The sequence below is a fragment of the Tarenaya hassleriana genome, unplaced genomic scaffold, assembly GCF_000463585.1.
Source record: "Tarenaya hassleriana unplaced genomic scaffold, ASM46358v1 Cleome25, whole genome shotgun sequence".
Classification (NCBI taxonomy): domain Eukaryota; kingdom Viridiplantae; phylum Streptophyta; class Magnoliopsida; order Brassicales; family Cleomaceae; genus Tarenaya; species Tarenaya hassleriana.
The window spans coordinates 616,661-633,408 of record NW_010965775.1 but is presented as its reverse complement, the minus strand read 5'-3'; the positions used below and the strand labels follow the sequence as shown (position 1 = coordinate 633,408).

Genomic DNA, 16,748 nt, shown 5'->3' with positions numbered 1-16,748 from the left:
AACTGTCGACCCTACAATTTTTGCAAAATGATATTATTGTGCAATATTTATGGCCTTTACTTGATGTTTACCAGTGTTTTTTCTTGGTCTGCAGGGAAAAGAATATCCCGTTTCTTCTTATTGATTTTTCAAGTTATCTTACTATAAGCGTGTAAGATGATTTCTTTTTTTCTTTTTACTTTCCTTCCATTCCTTCCTTTCCATGTGTCTGTTTTATCTACTCTAGTGCTTTTCCCTATTCCTGATAATGTGGTTATTTTCATCTACTTCGTGCAGTTATGAGCTTGGTGCTGTGTACTTACAACTTTGTGAAATGCTATACATTGCTGAAAATCGGAATTACGAGAAGCTGGTTGACCCTTCCATTTTTATTCCTAGGTTCACAAATAGTAAGTATGTTGTCTTGTAGTTCCCTAATCTTCTTCATATTTGGTTGAACTAGGGGCAATATGCAATTATTTCTGTGGAAACGGTACCACTATGTTTTTTTAGATCTGCTGATCATCTGGGGTAAAATAAATAGTTGTATCAAGTGCTTTGTCTATGGCATATAATGGCTTTTTCTTGTACTTATTTGGACCTTCAGCTGATGCCCCTTGCTACCTTTCAGAAGCTTGTCAATCTTTTTTTTCTATGCCTACCTTTTGATTGCTCTTTTGTAATCTCCATGTGCTAGGTTTTATGTTGGGTCTTTTATGGATTGTGTCGTTCAATCTTCATGTATTCTGGCATAGGTTTCATGAGTATCACTTGACTCGATCTACTCATATCATAAACTTATAGGTCTCCTGAAAGGAGTACATGATAAAGCGGTCGTGAAAACAGCTAGAGACATTATAGCTAGCATGAAGAGAGATTGGATACAGGTGCAACTTTCTTCTCAACGGATCACTTATATGCATAGTTGTTTATTATGTGTGTCAGTGTTATTATATCAATTATTCTGTTGCAGACGGGCAGGAAACCTAGTGGCATATGCGGTGCAGCACTTTATATAGCTGCTCTTTCCCATGGTATCAAGTGCTCCAAGACAGATATTGTAAGCTGTAGCTGGCTTATGCTATGTAGGAAGCTGTTTAATTTTCATGATCTATTTATCATTTTTAACGTTCTGTGATATGAGAAATATTTTTGCAATGATAAGAAGTCTGTTCTGCTTGGGTATTGAGCCTTCGGTGTTTCATGTTGACTAATATAGATGTGCGGCTTCTAAATGCTTCAGGTCAAGGTTGTGCACATATGTGAAGCTACACTGACCAAACGATTGATTGAATTCGGAAACACAGAGTCTGGAAATTTAACTGTAAGCTATTTCTTTTCTACTCCTGATCAGGGATGATTTAGCACATAGTGATTTTAGATGTAGGCCTTGAATGGTTGGAGTTTCTGATGTTTTTAGAATCCAAAAACCCAAAAAACTACCATTCAAGTCATTTTAGCGAAAAAATCATTGAAAAACCAGAAGCTACTTTTTTTTAAGTTTTTAAATATTATAGAATCCAAAACCAAAAATCAAAAACTAGAAACCAAAATCCAAAAATTAAAACCAAAAAACCCAAAATAAAATCCATCCTCATTCAAAGCCATAGAGTTATTCATGAACAGTATTATACAATTATACTGGCATAGCTTCTGACCTGTTTTATTTGTTTGATGGTAAGTTGCGCCATAAGCTGGCAACCATTTTAATTTGGAAAGTTTGTTTTATTGTCCACTTTGAAAGTTTTATATCTTTTGTAATGCGACCTTAATCTATTTTGTACATCTCCAAACAATCTAGTAGGTGTGCATGAATGCTAGCTATAGATCCACCCCGGATGATAAAATTATGCAAAATCTTCAGAAAAATATCTTGTTCCCACAATTTTTTTGAACATTTTAACATGGAGAGTATCCAGTCTAGCAACGTGCTGCTATCAGCTTCTCACATTCTAAATTTCTTTTTCCATTTTATTTCTTCTTGTTCCCAATAAGATTTCCACTTGTATGACTAGGTTGACGAGCTCACAGAAAGAGAGAGGGAATTGCATAAAAGATCTTTTGTCAGGCATCAATCAGAATCCAAAATAGATGGGGTGCTCTGTATGCATCAGGATTGTAAGCCTGTTGGTTATGGACTTTGCGAAAGCTGTTATAACGATGTGAGACTGATTTTTCTCATGTTAGGTTCTCTGTTCTCCATTGTTTGACCAGTTTTTCTGATAATTTTACAATAAGCTGGTCCTTTTGGGTGAATTTTTGGTGTAGTTCATTACTGTATCTGGAGGACTTTGTGGAGGATCAAACCCTCCTGCTTTCCAGCGTGCGGAGCAAGAGAGAATGGAGAAAGCAGCAAGGGAAGAAAATGAGGGAGGAGTTATCAGTACGAACTTTGATCAACATGTATGTTGTCGGCTTGTGATTCTTCTGTGCTTTCTGTTTACCTGTGCAACATCTATGCACCTTTTGTCATATATGTATTTTTTCTGTTTCAGAAAATTGTTTCTTGTTTTAATGTTGTCTCTTATTGTGTTTATTTGACGCAATATGCTTATGTCAGTTCTTTCGTGACTTTGAGGATTGCAGCTTAGATTCTTTATTTTTAACTCGCCAAACGGCCCACACCTGCATTTATATATATTTGTTTATGGATTCTTGTGCTTAAAGTTGTTTCTTTTCTTTTGGTGTTGAACTATTATGCAGTGTCCGATAGGACCTGGCTGTGACAGTGTGAGCAAAAGCAAAAATCAATTTTCTGGTGAGCTTGATTTTATTCTGCCTCGTTCATTTTCCTTTGTAGTTCACATTTGTGTGTTCAAAACTCTTGATGTTGATATGCCTCCGGTTTTTCGTGGAATTCAGGACATGGGAAAGCAGATGAGAGAAGCGATGATAAAGCTGGAGGAACTGATGGCAATGCTGAAGTTTCGGATGAATCTGGGAACTTCTCTGACATTGATGATGATGAGGTGTGCAATTTTTTCCGTTTCTCATTCAAACGTGAGATTCACAAAAAAAAAAAGAAGACCTGTGGTGTGACAGAAAAGTATATTTTTCCCTTACATTGGTTTCCTCGGTCTAGTAATTCTCCATCATCTGTGCCAGGGAAATCGAAGTGAAAAGTTCTAAACAATTTTTCTCTGATCGAAATGCAATTTTTTCTTAATTGTAGTTTAACTTGTCATATCTGACTGTTGGTCAAAATATCATTGCTGCCCAGGTGGATGGCTACATTCACAATGAAGAGGAAAAACACTATAAGAAGATTATATGGGAAGAAATGAACCGAGAGTATCTTGAGGTGACAGATATCATTTGTTTATCTTGGATTCACTTCCTAGTTTTATAGTATGTTGCCTGAATCAACTGGTTGTCTTTTGTTTCTTGGCCATCTTTATTTCTCGTCCGCATCATTTGGTAAGACAGGTCTGAAAATGTAGTAATTATTTTCTCCTTCGGGTTATGTGCTTTATATGATCCAACTTCTGTAGGAGCAAGCAGCCAAGGAAGCGGCTCTGAAAGCAGCTAATGAAGCTTTAAATGCAAGTAACGCTAATTGTCCGGAAGCTGCAAGAAAGCTTGCTCAAGCTACTCTAGCAGCTGTGGCGAAATCGAGAAAGGTAAATTGATTTCACTTTTTCCTTTTTTATTGTTTTTCCTGGAAATATTTGATTGTTTCTTGGTTGAAAAACCTATTTCCTGTGGAGATATCATGTATTGTCGATGTAAACTATGACTACTGATTCCTTGATACAGCACTGAATTGGTATCTTCCTTTTGTTTTTGTCATTTTCCCTTCACAATGGGAGAAACCCATTTGTGGCCATGGAAAGCTGAAATAACCAAGGAAAACAAGGTCTTGAAGAAGCTTTAGTTGTCGGGTTGGGATTTTACTTTGTACACGGCATTAACTTGGTTTTGATCCATGATCTAAGACCATTGCCCATTGTGATGATTGTAATTGAAACTCCAAGTATTGTTTATGATGAGCGAGGACAGAATTCCATTCCTTAACAGTGTCCTGCTGCTTCACTCTAGAATTCTGTGTTGTAGCTTTGAAGATGCAGTTTCACATTTTCTTTTCGATGAAAATCACTCTCGTTCTGAAGATGTCTAATTCTAATATTCTATTTTCTTTGATTTCATTGTTTGTTATAGGAAAAACAACAAAAAAGGGCCGCAGAAGCAAAAAATGCTGCACCCCCGGCAACTGCTGTTGAAGCTGTGCGTGGAATGCTCGAGAAAAAGGTACGTATACCTCCCTCTTTTCTGGATTAATGGTTATTAGTATAGTTGGGAGAGCATGAATCCATTTTAGAATGCTTAGCTTTGTTGTTGTTGTTTTTTTGCAAAATATTAGTTAATGAATCCCGAAACTAATGTGCTTAGTTCTTCTCGATTATAAACCTCGGGTAGGATATTTTTTGTGTGTGTGTTGAATGTTCTGGTGGTTATTTACCGATGCCATTATTTACCGGTCTTTGCAATTTTTGCGGTGAACGTGTTGGTAAAGATCTAGATGACATTGTAATCCGTATCCTGTTAATTGTTCTTGCTGGCTTTCAATAAACTTATATTGTTCTTCCTTACCTTTTTCTCCTCACACGCCTAACAACGGGTTCTATTTCTTCGTCATCTTCTCTCATCTGTCTCTAATGCAAAATGATATGCAGAGACTAAGCTCGCTGATCGACTACGATGCTTTGGGGAAACTCTTCGATGAGACGGTATGCTTTTGTTTCGTGTCCTTTTAGTTCAATGATCCTGGGTTCCATAAAACAGTGAAGCACAGTGGGACTGGACAATTCCAATCTTCTTGTCTTGTCCGCCCTTTTTTTTTCAAATATGGTTTTTTGTTTGTGTGTTACTTACTTGTAATTGTGACAGCAGCCGCCGGCTCAGAAATCGCCCAAGAAGGGGAAAACAGAAGATGAGGGAGAGAGGGATGATGAAGAAAGTGTGAAAGGGAGAAAACAAGAGAGAGATGGCGGGAGGAGAGAAGGAAACAAGCTGGAGGAGGAAAAGGAAGAGTACAAAGAATACGATTTCGAGAATGGGGAAGAAGACTGCTTTTATGGTTACTGTGAAGAAGACGAAGGTTACGACTATGAAGCTTTCTGACTTGCAAAAAAAAAAAAAACTTTTGTAGAGGACAAATCGCATGTAGCAATAATAAATACCCAAATGGCTCTAAAAACATGAAAAATACAAACAAATATAGTTAATCTATAAAAAAAACTCATTTTCAAAATTCTAATAAAAATTTCTATATAAATGAAAAGCGTATGATTTTATAATAAACTAAAAAAATACCAATAAATATATAATTCAAATGATTTTAAAGATTATTTACAATAGTACAATTAAAAAAATAAATCTTACAATATAAAAAATATAATGCAATATGCAATATATGCATACTGGAAAGATTTATGTAACAAAGAAATTACAGGTAATAGATTTTAATAATATCGATTAATTAAATTTTATTACGAGAACTTCCCTATCGCGGCGGTGGGTTCTAAATTTTTAATGACCTCTTCTATCTAACTATAAATATCAAAATCAAATAATAATCTTATAATTTCTCAATAATGATCCCCAAAAAAATAGCAAGCGAGCAAGGCCCAATAACCTATTAGGCCCACCAAGTTAACGAGCTATCGGTTCAAAAGGCCCAATTGATAGCGAGTAACATTCTATAACTCCACGCGCAGGGGTAGCGCGTCAGTATCACGTCCCTGTTTTAGGTGGGTATAGTCCACGAAAAGCTACACATTTAGGCTGATTCCCAGTTTTAGGCGCGTGGATAACGTTTTCGTCCTTAACGTTCCATTTTTTTCCTCCGTGGCTCTTGTGGACAATTATTACTGACGGAATTACCACTCTCTGAAAATTAAAATAAATCAATTTGGTTTTCCGTCAAAATAAAATAAATCTAAAAATTTAATTTAGAATACATGGAAGATTAACACCATTTTTTCGAGATGTAATCCACATTTACATTATTTACATTTGCCAGTTGCCAGTTGTCACACGGTTAGGGTTTTGGTTAAACCCTAAAGCTCGAGAATTTTCTGAACTTCTCGCATGGAGAAGGAAGAGTAAATCAGTTGACGATGATTCACGCCGCTGTGAAGTGGTCGAAGGCGGCGGCAGCGGCGGCTCGGGCTCGCACCGCCGTCAGATTGGGACCCACCACCTTTGTCGGAAGAAATCTTCGTTCGTTGAGGTTGATTCATGGAGATAGTAACGCTCTTAATGCGAATCCAGTTGCTACCCAGATGATCAATTACGCTCTTTCCCACGCGAGGTCGCAGAAATCAGGTTTTAAGGGGTTAAATCATCAGTTTTTCTTGACAATTAAGTCACTTGTATCTAATCGAATTTTGAACTTTTTATTTCTTTCCGAAATGGGTTTACTGTAAATTTTGCTGGCAGATGAGTCTTATGCTCAAGGTATGCTGGTTCTTGAGCAGTGCCTTTCAAACCAATCGAATGATGATCAGTTGGCTCAGGATTCGAAAGGAATGGTCTTGCTTGCTATGTCTGATTTATTATGCGAAAGGTTTGGTCTTCTTCCCATGATGATTCAGAATTTCCAACAAATATCTCTGCTTGTTTAGTGTATGCTAAATCTCCATCTGTTTGATTTTCTGGAAATAGAGGAAACTCGGATGAAGCCATCGAACGTCTCAAGCAAATAACTTGTCTAAAAGAGTCATCTTTCTCTACTAGAGGTGATAATTTCCACACATACTGCTCCCAGAGCCAGAATTTTCTTCGCGTTTGAATTTGAAGTTGTGAGAGATCTTGTTTTGAATCTGACGTCATCTTTGTTTGCAGTTGTTGCTGTGGAAGCCCTTGTTGGGCTGCACATACAGTCAGGACAGGTTGGTTTAGAATGACCAATGTTTGAATGTGTTAAGGAACTTTTACAGTACTCAATTATCGGTGAATGGAATGCCCTTCTTTGCTATCTAGGACGAAGCTTCCTCGGCTATTGCAGAAGAATTTTTAGAGCTGTTAAAGAATGAGGAACCTAAGATTGGCCCGGAAAATTTTCAGGCTTTGATTGCTAGAGCCAAAGCGATCAAAGGGCTCTCTGAGCTTGTGAAAGGAAGTATTGAATCCGGTATAGATATTTGCATCACCTTTCTTTTCATTTGCTTCTGTTTCTGATTGTCTTTCGGCTTATTCATAGCTTACCATAACATTTTTGTTCAGCTGCATCTTTATTCCGAGGACTTGAAAACCATGAAAGCTGCCAAGGTACACTTCTTTCTTTTTAGTTGCGCTTCAGTCGATGCATTTTTCATGGTATATCTGATATTGGGACTCGAAATATACTGATACATAGGTAATGTTGCACTCTCTTATGGTGAATTCTTTCACGCGACCGGAAACTATGAAATGGCAAAGGAAATGTATCAAAAGGCGATTAAAGGAACAACGGAAAACAAATATTCTTCGGGTTCCTGTAATATGAATTCACAGGAAACATCATTGGCTGCAACATTTGCCTTAGGGCAGCTACAGTCACATGTCGGGTAAGAGTTTTGGTCTCCTGTGTCTAACTTGTCATATGAGTGTATTCTGCATATGTGACATCAGTATAACCAAATATATATCTTGGTCTGTCTGCTTGGTCTTGAAATAGAATTCTCGAGCCTACCCATTATTCAAACTGTGTGTTTGCTTCTATCAGGAACTTTGCTGATGCGGAAGAGACACTGACTAGTGCAGTGACCAAAGCTGAGGAATACTTCGGTAGGTTTTTCCTCGACGTCTTGGTCGGTTAATTCTCAATTCTGCAGTTTCTGCCTTTATAAAATACAATGTGTAACACAAACATGCTTTTGTCCAATTGCTAAATTCCGCCATCCTTCACTAATCAGGCCACCGCCATCAGAAGGTTGGAGTGATCTTGACTGGAATTGCTCTCATGTACCGGAAAAAAGCTAAGCAAGAACGATCCAGCTCATTCCTGATTCAAGAGGCCTGAGCAAATTCCTTAGACCCCTTCTGATAGCGTTCATCTTATAGAATTTTTTTCTGACTTATAGATGGATGAACTATAAAACAGGGACTTTATAGAAGGTCACTGGAGCTGATGAAAGCACCCCCACTGGATTCGGAAGGATATTACTCTACAGAGACAAATATGGGAACTAATGATGCAGCGGCCCTTGCAAGAGGTATAAGAACGATCCGAGAAATTATTGCTTCCCCATTTTTTTGTAATATTCATAGTGACACAAGAATACTTAGTGTTGGATAACGAGCTCGGTTGATTGTGTAGGCGGATATGCCGAACTACTATGCATTCAAGAGAACAGGAAGAGCGAAGGAGAGAAAATGAAAGCATGGGCTTACTCTGCTTGGAGAAACCGACGTCTATCTCTTTCAGAGGCACTGAATCTCTCCGAGCCATCCGGTAGAGTTCCCATCTTAGATGCTCGGACCGCTCGGATCATATAGTTCTGAATGCACATTCTTCACTCAATCCATGTTCTAGAGAGAGACGTAATTCTTCAGAAGCTTTAGTAGTACTACTATACGCTAATACCAGACCAGGGCAAGATTCAGACTTTCTTACCACATTAATGTTTTGATGTCTGTAATCAATACACTCTGATGGGTGTTGTTGTGAGATTCTTAGTTCTTGGAATGATGAGAAATAAGGAAAGAACAGAGGTGTTTACAAATTTTGATCAGATGAGAACCATTCAAAGAGGAAGATCAAGTCCTTTTCCGACATCAACACCGATCACTTGAAGAATTCCCTTGTTCAGAATCTGGAAAAAAGCAAACAGAAACCGGAAAACATGTCGGATCAGTTAGTTTCCTCGTGTTCGTACAGAAGTTCATACGAGTGTTATATTATCCCTAAACTCACCAGCTCGACGATGAAGGTCCCAATGAGTCCGATCATGCAAGCTCTTGAATTCCATATCTCTGCGGTGTTTGTGAATCCAAGAAACGCGGCTTCGAACTTAGGCTCTGCTTTCGGCACTATCACCTGCAAAATTTACCTTAGCAACAACAAATTCGGACAAGAATTCCCAAGAAAAGTCTCGATTGATTGTTTGAAAGATCGTTCAGACATTACCCGGTCGGGGAGCTTCGCCGCTCGAACTCGGAAAGACGGTGGCTTCCGACAGAGCCCGAGGTTCCTGTTTGGACCAAGTCCTTGAACCGACAAACTGCGAGTTGAAGGTAAGAAAGTGGACGACAATGGCGACGAGCTCATGAGCGAGGTAGCCATTTTTCTTTCCTTGTTAGCTGCGAAGAGGAAGGATGGAGAAGTTTCATGGGGAGGGGCTTATATCTGAACTCCGACCAACCACGAACCATAGAAGCTTAGATTGTGGATGTGATTGTCTGCGATTGATTGGGTGTACTCTACGCTCATGTGCATCCCAATAGAATCTTGCCACGTGTTCAATTCATCAATGTGCACAATCTAGGAGCTTTACTTATGGACCTTGTGTAGGCCCGATGGGCTTTGATGTTTAAGGGGTTAGGAATGTAGCCCATCGTTTATAATTAAACTATAACGGCATCGTTTTGGTCTCACCCATTCATAACATAAATAAGCTGTTGTGGTTTTCACGTGGGGCTTAGTGATGAGAGCTGAATATGGTGGTCGTCTTCTCCTCCTCCCACTGTCCGAATGATGCACACCTCCTGGTCTCTGTGAACCCTAACGGATTAAAGTCCATCAATTTTCCTCAAAAATCGAGTAAAACCTACCTCAAGTTTCATTCTGATCATCGGAAAATCGCGCAGCTCCGTTGCTCATCCTCAAACGGGTCACCTTCAAATTCCGACCCAGATTCCCCGCAAGGTGTCTCTTTCTCCCTCTATCTGGCTCGCTCTACTGCCAAATTAGGTTTTTTTTTTCTTTCTGATTCCACGTTGCATTATGTGTTGGATCAGATGGAGAGGTGGAGAATTTAGGAGTTAAAGCTGCTTTAGCGATGCTGAGATTCTACAAGAGTAAGCCTCCGTTCTCTCTCTGTTTCAGAAACTAGGGTTTTCCGTGTTGTGGTGTCGTTAATGGCGGAAGTTTGATTCGGGTGGGGAAACAGGGGAGATATCGCCGGTGATACCGAGAAGTTGCAGGTACGTGCCGACGTGCAGCGAATACTCCATGGAAGCTTACAAGAAATACGGAGTTGTCAAAGGCACTGCTTTGACGGCGTGGCGTCTTTGCCGCTGCAATCCTCTTGGTAGTCCCCTCCTCCCTTCTTCCAAAAGGCACCTTTTTTTTTGTTGGTATTTTCCATGTATATATTTGTATGGAATACTGAAAGTAAAAAGCCTTACTTTTACAGGTGGGTCTGGATTCGATCCTCCCAGATGGTTTGGTGAGACCAGGCTGGGCGAAGAAGAAGAAGAAGATGGAGCCGATAATGAAAACAATCAGCAAATTACGATGAAATAGCGACTAATGAATAAATATAGATTTGAATATCCAATATAAATGCAAAACTATCCTGTAATAATATTGAACCAAAAGGAACGGAAACCCTAGCCAGCCTGACCAAACCAAAAGGGGAAAAAGAAGAAGATGGAATGATCTACTACAAGGAAAGAGCATACAACATATATGGTTGGAAAGATGTGATGTTCTTTTGTCTCCCCCTCATTAAGCAGCAAGATCTTAGTATTGCCAAGGGCTGAACTCGGTTGATTTCACATCGGTGTCATCTTCATTGCTATCTGCTTGTGCCCGGTGCTCTGCATACTTGCCGTTGTATTGATAAACTTCAAGGTCGCCCCAGGGCGTGGGAGTGATTTCTTCTGTTATGTCGAACCATTTGGGAGTGAATTTATGGCCTTTTTCTTCACGGGTTCTCTTCTCGGATCTTTGTCTCTCCTCCAAGCTGACAGAACAGCAAAGAAAAGAAGCCAAGGTATTAGCGCTTCTGCAGAAATCTGAAGATTATGATTACGTTCGTTCAACTGTTTTTTGTTGAAGTAATGAAGTGTGCGCTTCATGCAGAATAGAAACAGAGAAACAGTAAACCAGGGATGAAAAGGTTGATGGTACCTGCTCTTTTCGTAGCCAGACTTGGACATATCCCCCATCTCAAGCGCATATCTATCAGGACGTAGACGTGAATCAGATGGCAACAACTTTTTTGTGGCTGTGTCAAAGCTATTGATCTTATGAGCGAAGTATGTGTATTGGAATTTGTCGTTCTTTGGAGCATCAGCGAGCCTCCAGACCTGTGGATAACAAGATGCGTGCAAGAAAACAGCATTTATTAAGGTTGCCAACTGAGAATGGCTTCGGCTGAATAAATGTGGAATAACGTGACAGAGACAGACCTCCTGGAGTTCAGTGCCTGGGAGAGGTTCACCTTCCATGTCACATGGCTGATAACTCATGGACTGGTTCCATTTCCCAGTCATTAGTATCTTTGGCTCCTCAGCTGCATTATACACGTATCCATCCACCTCATAACGACCAGCTCTGTAAAAGCATAAAGATTATGATTTTCCTTTCAGGTTGCCGATAGCCTGGTTGCAGTGGTGAATGGGAGCTACATGCTATATGGGTTTTGGATTTGTTTATATTGATATGAAAAAATCTGTCCTGCGAGGAAGGACATACCCGAACCAACCACACGGTTGAAAACTCAGCACGGCTTTATCGCCGGTTGTCAAGTTCGTCATGATCATCTCCCCTGATGTATCAACCCAAGTTCTTCCGAAGATTAGGTTGTGGACTTTTGTGGGAGGAGGCACCAAGTCGAGGACCACACCATCTCTTTTAAGTGTCACTCGCGTTCTGTATGTAAGTTTATTGATACAAGGTTAGTACTTAGTAGACGTCAAGAAGGAAGGCTTTTGTTTTCACAGGATTGTGCCATTGTAGAATCTAAAGTCAATACATTTGTAGTATTCAAGAGGGTACCTTCCCACTGGATAGACGTCGAATGAATTGCCCAGAAATTTCGTTTTCAGCTTTGAAGTTATATCGTATGTGAAATGCTCGTTTTCTGCATGGGCGGCACTCATTGGAGGGTGATGACTGACCTGATGAACAAAAGATTACTATCAGGATCCTAGATCTAATAACCTTCAGACAATTTTTCAGAACTGGGGAGGAACACGGGGTCTAAAGCTAAGTCTCACCTGCTCAGATATGAAGGTGATACCACCATGATTGGTCATTTCATAAGTTTCGCCAAGGATTGGATTGAACGGCTTCCATGTACGTTGGAAGGCATGGTAAACAGATATCGCCCATGATGCTGTAAATATCAAATATCATTAGCCATTCGAAGGCAAAAGCTACATGCACAGTTTTGAAGAGGAAGACAGACAAAAGATTAGAGATATCCTTACAAGCATAGACCAATCGCATGTAAGGATCTTCTGTTTTGTCTGCCATGTCGAGCAGGTGTGAGTACTCCATCAACTGTCGGAAACATGATGTGTGTAAAGATTTGAATCGACATCAGAGTGTAAGATCATCATAATGAAACAAAGTAGCTTTAACATAATCTAATCTCAGAGCTCGAACCTCCGCCATTTTCTGCAGCATTGTCATCGGTTCAAAGATGATCACAGGGAGGGTCACCATAGATGTAACGTCAGATCCTATATACTTCTGCATCATCTTCCAATGGCCGTCACGATCCTGGAAGAGGGCGAAAAGTTTGTTCTCAAGAGGATTAGATCAACTAATTTTCTTGTTTTTAGTAATAAAAATCACCAGAAAGTTCTTTACTAGCAGAAGCAGTATACCTCTTGCTTCCATCTTCCTCTCCTTGCTTCATCCTCTGCATCTTCCGTCCCTCCCTCTGGATTGATAACTTCGAGCCCTTCATAGCCCACCAAACTGAGAAACAAAGCAAACATGAATCATCAAAACAAAATGAATTACCGATAAAAACACAAGATCGTTATGCTCATCAAGCAAGTGCTAAAATTCAGCAAACAGAACGGTTTAGAAAAATAAACTATGGGGTTAGTGCTAAAATTCAGCAAACAGAACGGTTTAGAAAAATAAACTATGGGGTTAAGACACGATAAACTCAATGACTCAACTAAAGGTGTGATCTAAAGTGGAAACCTTTCGATGCACAGGCAGAATTAGAAACAGCAACTATAACGGTGTGGGCGGCAAATCAACACTGGAAGATCCACTGAAGCCCGATATGCTGAAATGATCTAAGACTCGATAATTAACATAGAAATACCAAAATCAAACCAAAGTTTTCAAATTCAACAACTAAAACGAGGCCGAATTCGAACATTAACGTAAGAAACCAGCTAAATACTGGTAGATCCGATTTTGAGCGCAACGGAATTCATAAAGGGGATCTCAATTACTCACCCGTTAACTGATTTACTCATCGCCGATCCAAAATTGGAGATCGTCGAAGCAATAGAAGCGAAGAAACCGCCCCCGGTGCCGGTTCCGGTGCCGGTTTTAGGATCGTCAGGAGCCATCTCCGCCGTGGATAAGCGCTCTTACCACAGCACCAGATCCAAAGAAGAACAAACGCGGACAAATCGAGAGAGATGTTTTTTTTTGGGTAATGAATCGAGAGAGATGTTATTGATGAGATTCAATCGGATTCCTTAAAGAGAGGGGAAAAAGCAAAAGAGATTCTGCAATAATGGAAGACCAGCGATGAAGACGAGGAGGACGATAAGAGATCGTGTGCTGGTCCTCGTTGGCGGTTCTTCGATTTGAAGTCAGTCAATAACGCACAAATTATTCCTATTTACAAAAATCATATATGTTTTTTTACATATTTAATTATATTTATTTAAATCTTTAAACCCGAGGACGGAAACATTAAACCGAACCAAACTGGTACATTTGGTTATTGATTGTTATACCGGTTTATCAGTAAACAAAATATGTCCATGTAATTTTCACAAATTATCATGTTATTATTCCTTTTCACAAATTCTTTCCCACAAACACCCATATAATATGTAAATTTGTCATCATTTTGGTTTGGTTTTCCATTGTATGGAACTGGTTTGGTCGTGCTGTGAATATTGGCTAACCGGTTCGGTTAAGGAAACGCGCTGTCTGCAGCGCGTGATTCAACGCCGTGAAATGTCGTCGACTGTTGCTTTCGGACAAGAAAAGGAAAGCGCGTCGCCATGTTCGAGAAACACTGACGTCACAGCACACCACTTGCTAATGATGACAGTTATTGCTTTATTCCGGCTGTTCACTAAATTAACAAATTCAAAAACATTATACTATAAGAATCGTATTATTTATTGTACCACATACCGAACCAAATCATACATTTAATGACACTAATATACAATTTTTCATGTACTAATAATATGATGGAACAAAGTCTAGATCATCCTCTGTTATTTCCATGAATAGTAATTCATTGAGAATGATCCTAACTGTAGACGCAGCTTGCATCGTCACTCCTGGCCGTCGGATCATAGTTAGCCGCGTTCGGATCGGTGCAGCCTTCTGGAACCGGGACCTTCACCTGCTGAGCCGCTTTCCCTGTACCGGAAATAACCGAACTTGACTTAGCCCCCAAACCAAAACAGGTTCACTGATTCAGTCCAAGCACACGATGATCATACAACATAGTAACAGTAACAGATATCAAAGGTTTCTGAGGATCTAACCATAGAAGGTTCCATTGCTGATGGCGTCCTCGTTGGCATCTCCAAGAGCAGCCTCTTTCAAGTATTTGTCGGCCAACTGAACTCTCTTGACGTTTTCTTGCTCTTTCACGAGCATGTTCCCATACTCGAGGAGCTTCTCCATTGTCATCTTCGGCTGCTCAAAGATCGGGGGTCCCTCCCTCGAGTTCACCAGCCTCCTCCCGATGTTCTCTACTCCGATCTCTGTGACCCATTTCCTCACTTCATCATCGTACACTCTCGCCCTCAATGCCCCGAAAAAGTCTGCAACACCGAGAAAGATAAGAGCTTATGTATGTGTATTACATGTAGACATATACATGTGCATATTGTTTAATAGTGAGAGAGGGTTATGAAGCTTTTACCAATGGATTGGCCAGGGAAAGTGTCGACGAGTTTGACAATGTCACCTTGAGGAATGTTGTCAGTCCGAAAAATTCCAGAGCAAACCCCGATTCTGTCTTCCCTTGTGGGCGCCCAGTAGAATTTCTCCATACGGCCATCACGAATGAGAGGAGCGTATAAAGTGGAGAAGTCATTACCAGTCACGATGATCGGAACACGGGGATTCTCCTCCTTGTTGTACATCCCGGGAAGCTGGACATTCGTCGGGTTATCGGCTATGTTCATGAGAGTGGCGTTAACCATCTGGTTGTTCACTGTGTACTGAGTTGTACCGCCAAGCCTACCAGCTCCAGCATCCAGATCATTGATGAAAAGACAACACATTTTCCCCTTTTTGATGATGTCGGCTGCCTCACGATACCTTTGCCTTATCAGCTTCGCGGGTTCTCCTGCGTTTCCGCTTTCTAGCTCTCCAGCACTCATCATAATTGGGCTGAACAATAACCGAAAATAGGATAATATCAGGTGATCAGCCATTGTATCAGAGATATACAAGTATCGATATACTCACTTGATGCCCATCTTGGCGAAGACAAGCTCACACTGGAAGGATTTTCCCTGTCCTTTGCCTCCCCAAATACCCAATATGAGAGGAACCTGCCATCCGAAAATGTTTCATACATCACTGATCTTTTTTTTCTTCTCCTATATTTTGCTTGATAAGCAACACGAGAGTGTATGGTGACAAAAACCTTAATGTTTGGGAGTTTCAAGAAGTTCTTGGTGATGTGAACCACCACCTTGTCCATGAAAGCAGGGGCGATGTAATACCCGTCCATCATATTGTCCATCGCAAACCTGCATGGCCAGCCAGCCCCCACGGATTAAACTTCCATCAAGAACGCGATTCTTGAACTCGTTGTTTCCCTAGACACTAATCAAGATACTCATGGATGAAGGGGCACTTACTGGCGAAGCCCTTGGCTGAAGTAATCGTACGAGCTCATGACAGCATAGTGAGTTCCTGTCCCCAAGGGCGCCTGGAAGAGGGTATCCACCTTACCGTAGCCTCGAGTAATGTCCTGCTGGTCATCAGATGTGTCGAACACAAGGCCCTGCCATCTGTCCTTAGACGTCTGCTTCTCCTCATCCAACGTGCCGTCAGCAACAATCTTGAAGCTCCTGGCAGAGATTCTCGGGTGGCTGATCCTCCTCGAATAAACATTTTTCAAGGTTGTCCCGAAGAACGGAGCGCCAACAAAGCGTGAACCAGAAACAGAGCCGTTCGGGTTCAGCTGCAATAGCAAGAAGAGACAAATTGTTCCTTAGAATTCATATAATCACACGGTATCTTCCTGATATTTTACTACATCTTCACACAGCGTAGCAAAGATTGCAGAACGTTTTAAATCCTGAGAAACACTATATGAAATTCAGTTCAGTAATATTCAAGGATCCAACCCACAATTCTCGAATGCAAGAACAGGAAGTGATCATCATCGTCATTTGCTATCATTTACTGAGTTATACTAGTAAGTACACAAGGATAATATTTCTACAGTCCTTGAAATTTTCTAAAGATCGGTTTAGTAACTACAACAAAATCCAAAATTTTCGACCAAACGGATGATTATCTTCGGAGAAAAGAGGAGGGTATGTTTCTACGCAAGCTAACAGAAGCAAAATTGAGTTCGGAATTCGAAAATGTAAGAGCGGGAAAAAGAGTACCGGTGCTCGATTAAGATCCCCGACAGTGGATACGGCGG

The 16,748-nt window shown here is 40.4% G+C and overlaps 6 protein-coding genes across 7 annotated transcripts in view; 3 read left to right on the top strand and 3 right to left on the bottom strand.

The window, feature by feature from the left end:
* LOC104816256 (transcription factor IIIB 60 kDa subunit) overlaps window positions 1-5,223 on the top strand; it is an 8,101-nt gene extending 2,878 nt beyond the window's left edge. Inside the window, exons 6-19 of the mRNA XM_010544977.2 lie at window positions 95-151; window positions 277-389; window positions 784-866; window positions 953-1,039; window positions 1,223-1,303; window positions 1,995-2,141; window positions 2,248-2,382; window positions 2,683-2,737; window positions 2,842-2,948; window positions 3,200-3,280; window positions 3,471-3,599; window positions 4,138-4,227; window positions 4,653-4,706; window positions 4,870-5,223. Of these exons, the coding sequence (XP_010543279.1) occupies window positions 95-151; window positions 277-389; window positions 784-866; window positions 953-1,039; window positions 1,223-1,303; window positions 1,995-2,141; window positions 2,248-2,382; window positions 2,683-2,737; window positions 2,842-2,948; window positions 3,200-3,280; window positions 3,471-3,599; window positions 4,138-4,227; window positions 4,653-4,706; window positions 4,870-5,100 (1,450 nt within the window). The 3' untranslated portion in view covers window positions 5,101-5,223. The remainder of the gene's footprint in view (window positions 1-94; window positions 152-276; window positions 390-783; window positions 867-952; window positions 1,040-1,222; window positions 1,304-1,994; window positions 2,142-2,247; window positions 2,383-2,682; window positions 2,738-2,841; window positions 2,949-3,199; window positions 3,281-3,470; window positions 3,600-4,137; window positions 4,228-4,652; window positions 4,707-4,869) is intronic.
* Window positions 5,224-5,972: 749 nt separating this feature from the next.
* Window positions 5,973-8,696, top strand: LOC104816254. The gene is made up of 11 exons (XM_010544975.2): window positions 5,973-6,306; window positions 6,421-6,547; window positions 6,646-6,719; window positions 6,826-6,872; window positions 6,964-7,114; window positions 7,207-7,251; window positions 7,340-7,529; window positions 7,688-7,749; window positions 7,878-7,978; window positions 8,066-8,177; window positions 8,282-8,696. The coding sequence occupies exons 1-11, from the start codon at window positions 6,099-6,101 to the stop codon at window positions 8,458-8,460; spliced, it is 1,296 nt and encodes a 431-aa protein (XP_010543277.1). The 5' UTR covers window positions 5,973-6,098; the 3' UTR covers window positions 8,461-8,696.
* LOC104816255 (light-harvesting complex-like protein OHP1, chloroplastic) lies at window positions 8,560-9,307 on the bottom strand. Its single transcript, XM_010544976.2, has 3 exons — window positions 9,092-9,307; window positions 8,879-9,001; window positions 8,560-8,777 (listed from the first exon to the last, which is right to left on the bottom strand). Exons 1-3 carry the CDS (start codon window positions 9,245-9,247, stop codon window positions 8,709-8,711), a joined length of 348 nt encoding a protein of 115 aa, XP_010543278.1. The 5' UTR covers window positions 9,248-9,307; the 3' UTR covers window positions 8,560-8,708.
* Window positions 9,308-9,400: 93 nt separating this feature from the next.
* LOC104816252 (UPF0161 protein At3g09310) lies at window positions 9,401-10,515 on the top strand. Its single transcript, XM_010544973.2, has 4 exons — window positions 9,401-9,829; window positions 9,922-9,981; window positions 10,074-10,214; window positions 10,320-10,515. The coding sequence occupies exons 1-4, from the start codon at window positions 9,622-9,624 to the stop codon at window positions 10,427-10,429; spliced, it is 519 nt and encodes a 172-aa protein (XP_010543275.1). The 5' UTR covers window positions 9,401-9,621; the 3' UTR covers window positions 10,430-10,515.
* On the bottom strand, window positions 10,466-13,452 carry LOC104816253 (oxysterol-binding protein-related protein 3B). Its single transcript, XM_010544974.2, has 10 exons — window positions 13,337-13,452; window positions 12,745-12,838; window positions 12,521-12,637; window positions 12,343-12,415; window positions 12,130-12,248; window positions 11,909-12,030; window positions 11,606-11,782; window positions 11,320-11,464; window positions 11,039-11,217; window positions 10,466-10,871 (listed from the first exon to the last, which is right to left on the bottom strand). The coding sequence occupies exons 1-10, from the start codon at window positions 13,450-13,452 to the stop codon at window positions 10,649-10,651; spliced, it is 1,365 nt and encodes a 454-aa protein (XP_010543276.1). The 3' UTR covers window positions 10,466-10,648.
* Window positions 13,453-14,200: 748 nt separating this feature from the next.
* Window positions 14,201-16,748, bottom strand: part of LOC104816251 (ribulose bisphosphate carboxylase/oxygenase activase, chloroplastic-like) — a 3,443-nt gene continuing 895 nt past the window's right edge. For both annotated transcript variants that reach the window (XM_010544969.2, XM_010544970.2), the window contains 7 exons: window positions 16,711-16,748; window positions 15,952-16,277; window positions 15,735-15,840; window positions 15,554-15,639; window positions 15,003-15,475; window positions 14,620-14,901; window positions 14,201-14,491 (listed from right to left, as the gene is read on the bottom strand). In XM_010544969.2, the coding sequence (XP_010543271.1) occupies window positions 14,379-14,491; window positions 14,620-14,901; window positions 15,003-15,475; window positions 15,554-15,639; window positions 15,735-15,840; window positions 15,952-16,277; window positions 16,711-16,748 (1,424 nt within the window). In that variant the 3' untranslated portion in view covers window positions 14,201-14,378. The remainder of the gene's footprint in view (window positions 14,492-14,619; window positions 14,902-15,002; window positions 15,476-15,553; window positions 15,640-15,734; window positions 15,841-15,951; window positions 16,278-16,710) is intronic.

What these genes read in the sequence shown, in the direction of transcription:
- LOC104816254 (XM_010544975.2), top strand. Translation starts at nt 6,099, where the DNA reads ATGATTCACGCCGCTGTGAAGTGGTCGAAGGCGGCGGCAGCGGCGGCT. An exon ending in TGCACATACAGTCAGGACAG is followed by an intron (nt 6,873 to 6,963) that starts GTTGGTTTAGAA and finishes TTTGCTATCTAG; the next exon opens with GACGAAGCTTCCTCGGCTAT. An exon ending in CAAAGCTGAGGAATACTTCG is followed by an intron (nt 7,750 to 7,877) that starts GTAGGTTTTTCC and finishes TTCACTAATCAG; the next exon opens with GCCACCGCCATCAGAAGGTT.
- LOC104816255 (XM_010544976.2), bottom strand. Translation starts at nt 9,247, where the DNA reads ATGGCTACCTCGCTCATGAGCTCGTCGCCATTGTCGTCCACTTTCTTA. An exon ending in CGGCGAAGCTCCCCGACCGG is followed by an intron (nt 9,002 to 9,091) that starts GTAATGTCTGAA and finishes TAAATTTTGCAG; the next exon opens with GTGATAGTGCCGAAAGCAGA. An exon ending in GGACCTTCATCGTCGAGCTG is followed by an intron (nt 8,778 to 8,878) that starts GTGAGTTTAGGG and finishes GCTTTTTTCCAG; the next exon opens with ATTCTGAACAAGGGAATTCT.
- LOC104816252 (XM_010544973.2), top strand. Translation starts at nt 9,622, where the DNA reads ATGGTGGTCGTCTTCTCCTCCTCCCACTGTCCGAATGATGCACACCTC. An exon ending in GATGCTGAGATTCTACAAGA is followed by an intron (nt 9,982 to 10,073) that starts GTAAGCCTCCGT and finishes GTGGGGAAACAG; the next exon opens with GGGAGATATCGCCGGTGATA. An exon ending in TTGCCGCTGCAATCCTCTTG is followed by an intron (nt 10,215 to 10,319) that starts GTAGTCCCCTCC and finishes TTACTTTTACAG; the next exon opens with GTGGGTCTGGATTCGATCCT.
- LOC104816253 (XM_010544974.2), bottom strand. Translation starts at nt 13,452, where the DNA reads ATGGCTCCTGACGATCCTAAAACCGGCACCGGAACCGGCACCGGGGGC. An exon ending in ATGAGTAAATCAGTTAACGG is followed by an intron (nt 12,839 to 13,336) that starts GTGAGTAATTGA and finishes TTTGTTTCTCAG; the next exon opens with TTTGGTGGGCTATGAAGGGC. An exon ending in CAGGCACTGAACTCCAGGAG is followed by an intron (nt 11,218 to 11,319) that starts GTCTGTCTCTGT and finishes TGTTATCCACAG; the next exon opens with GTCTGGAGGCTCGCTGATGC.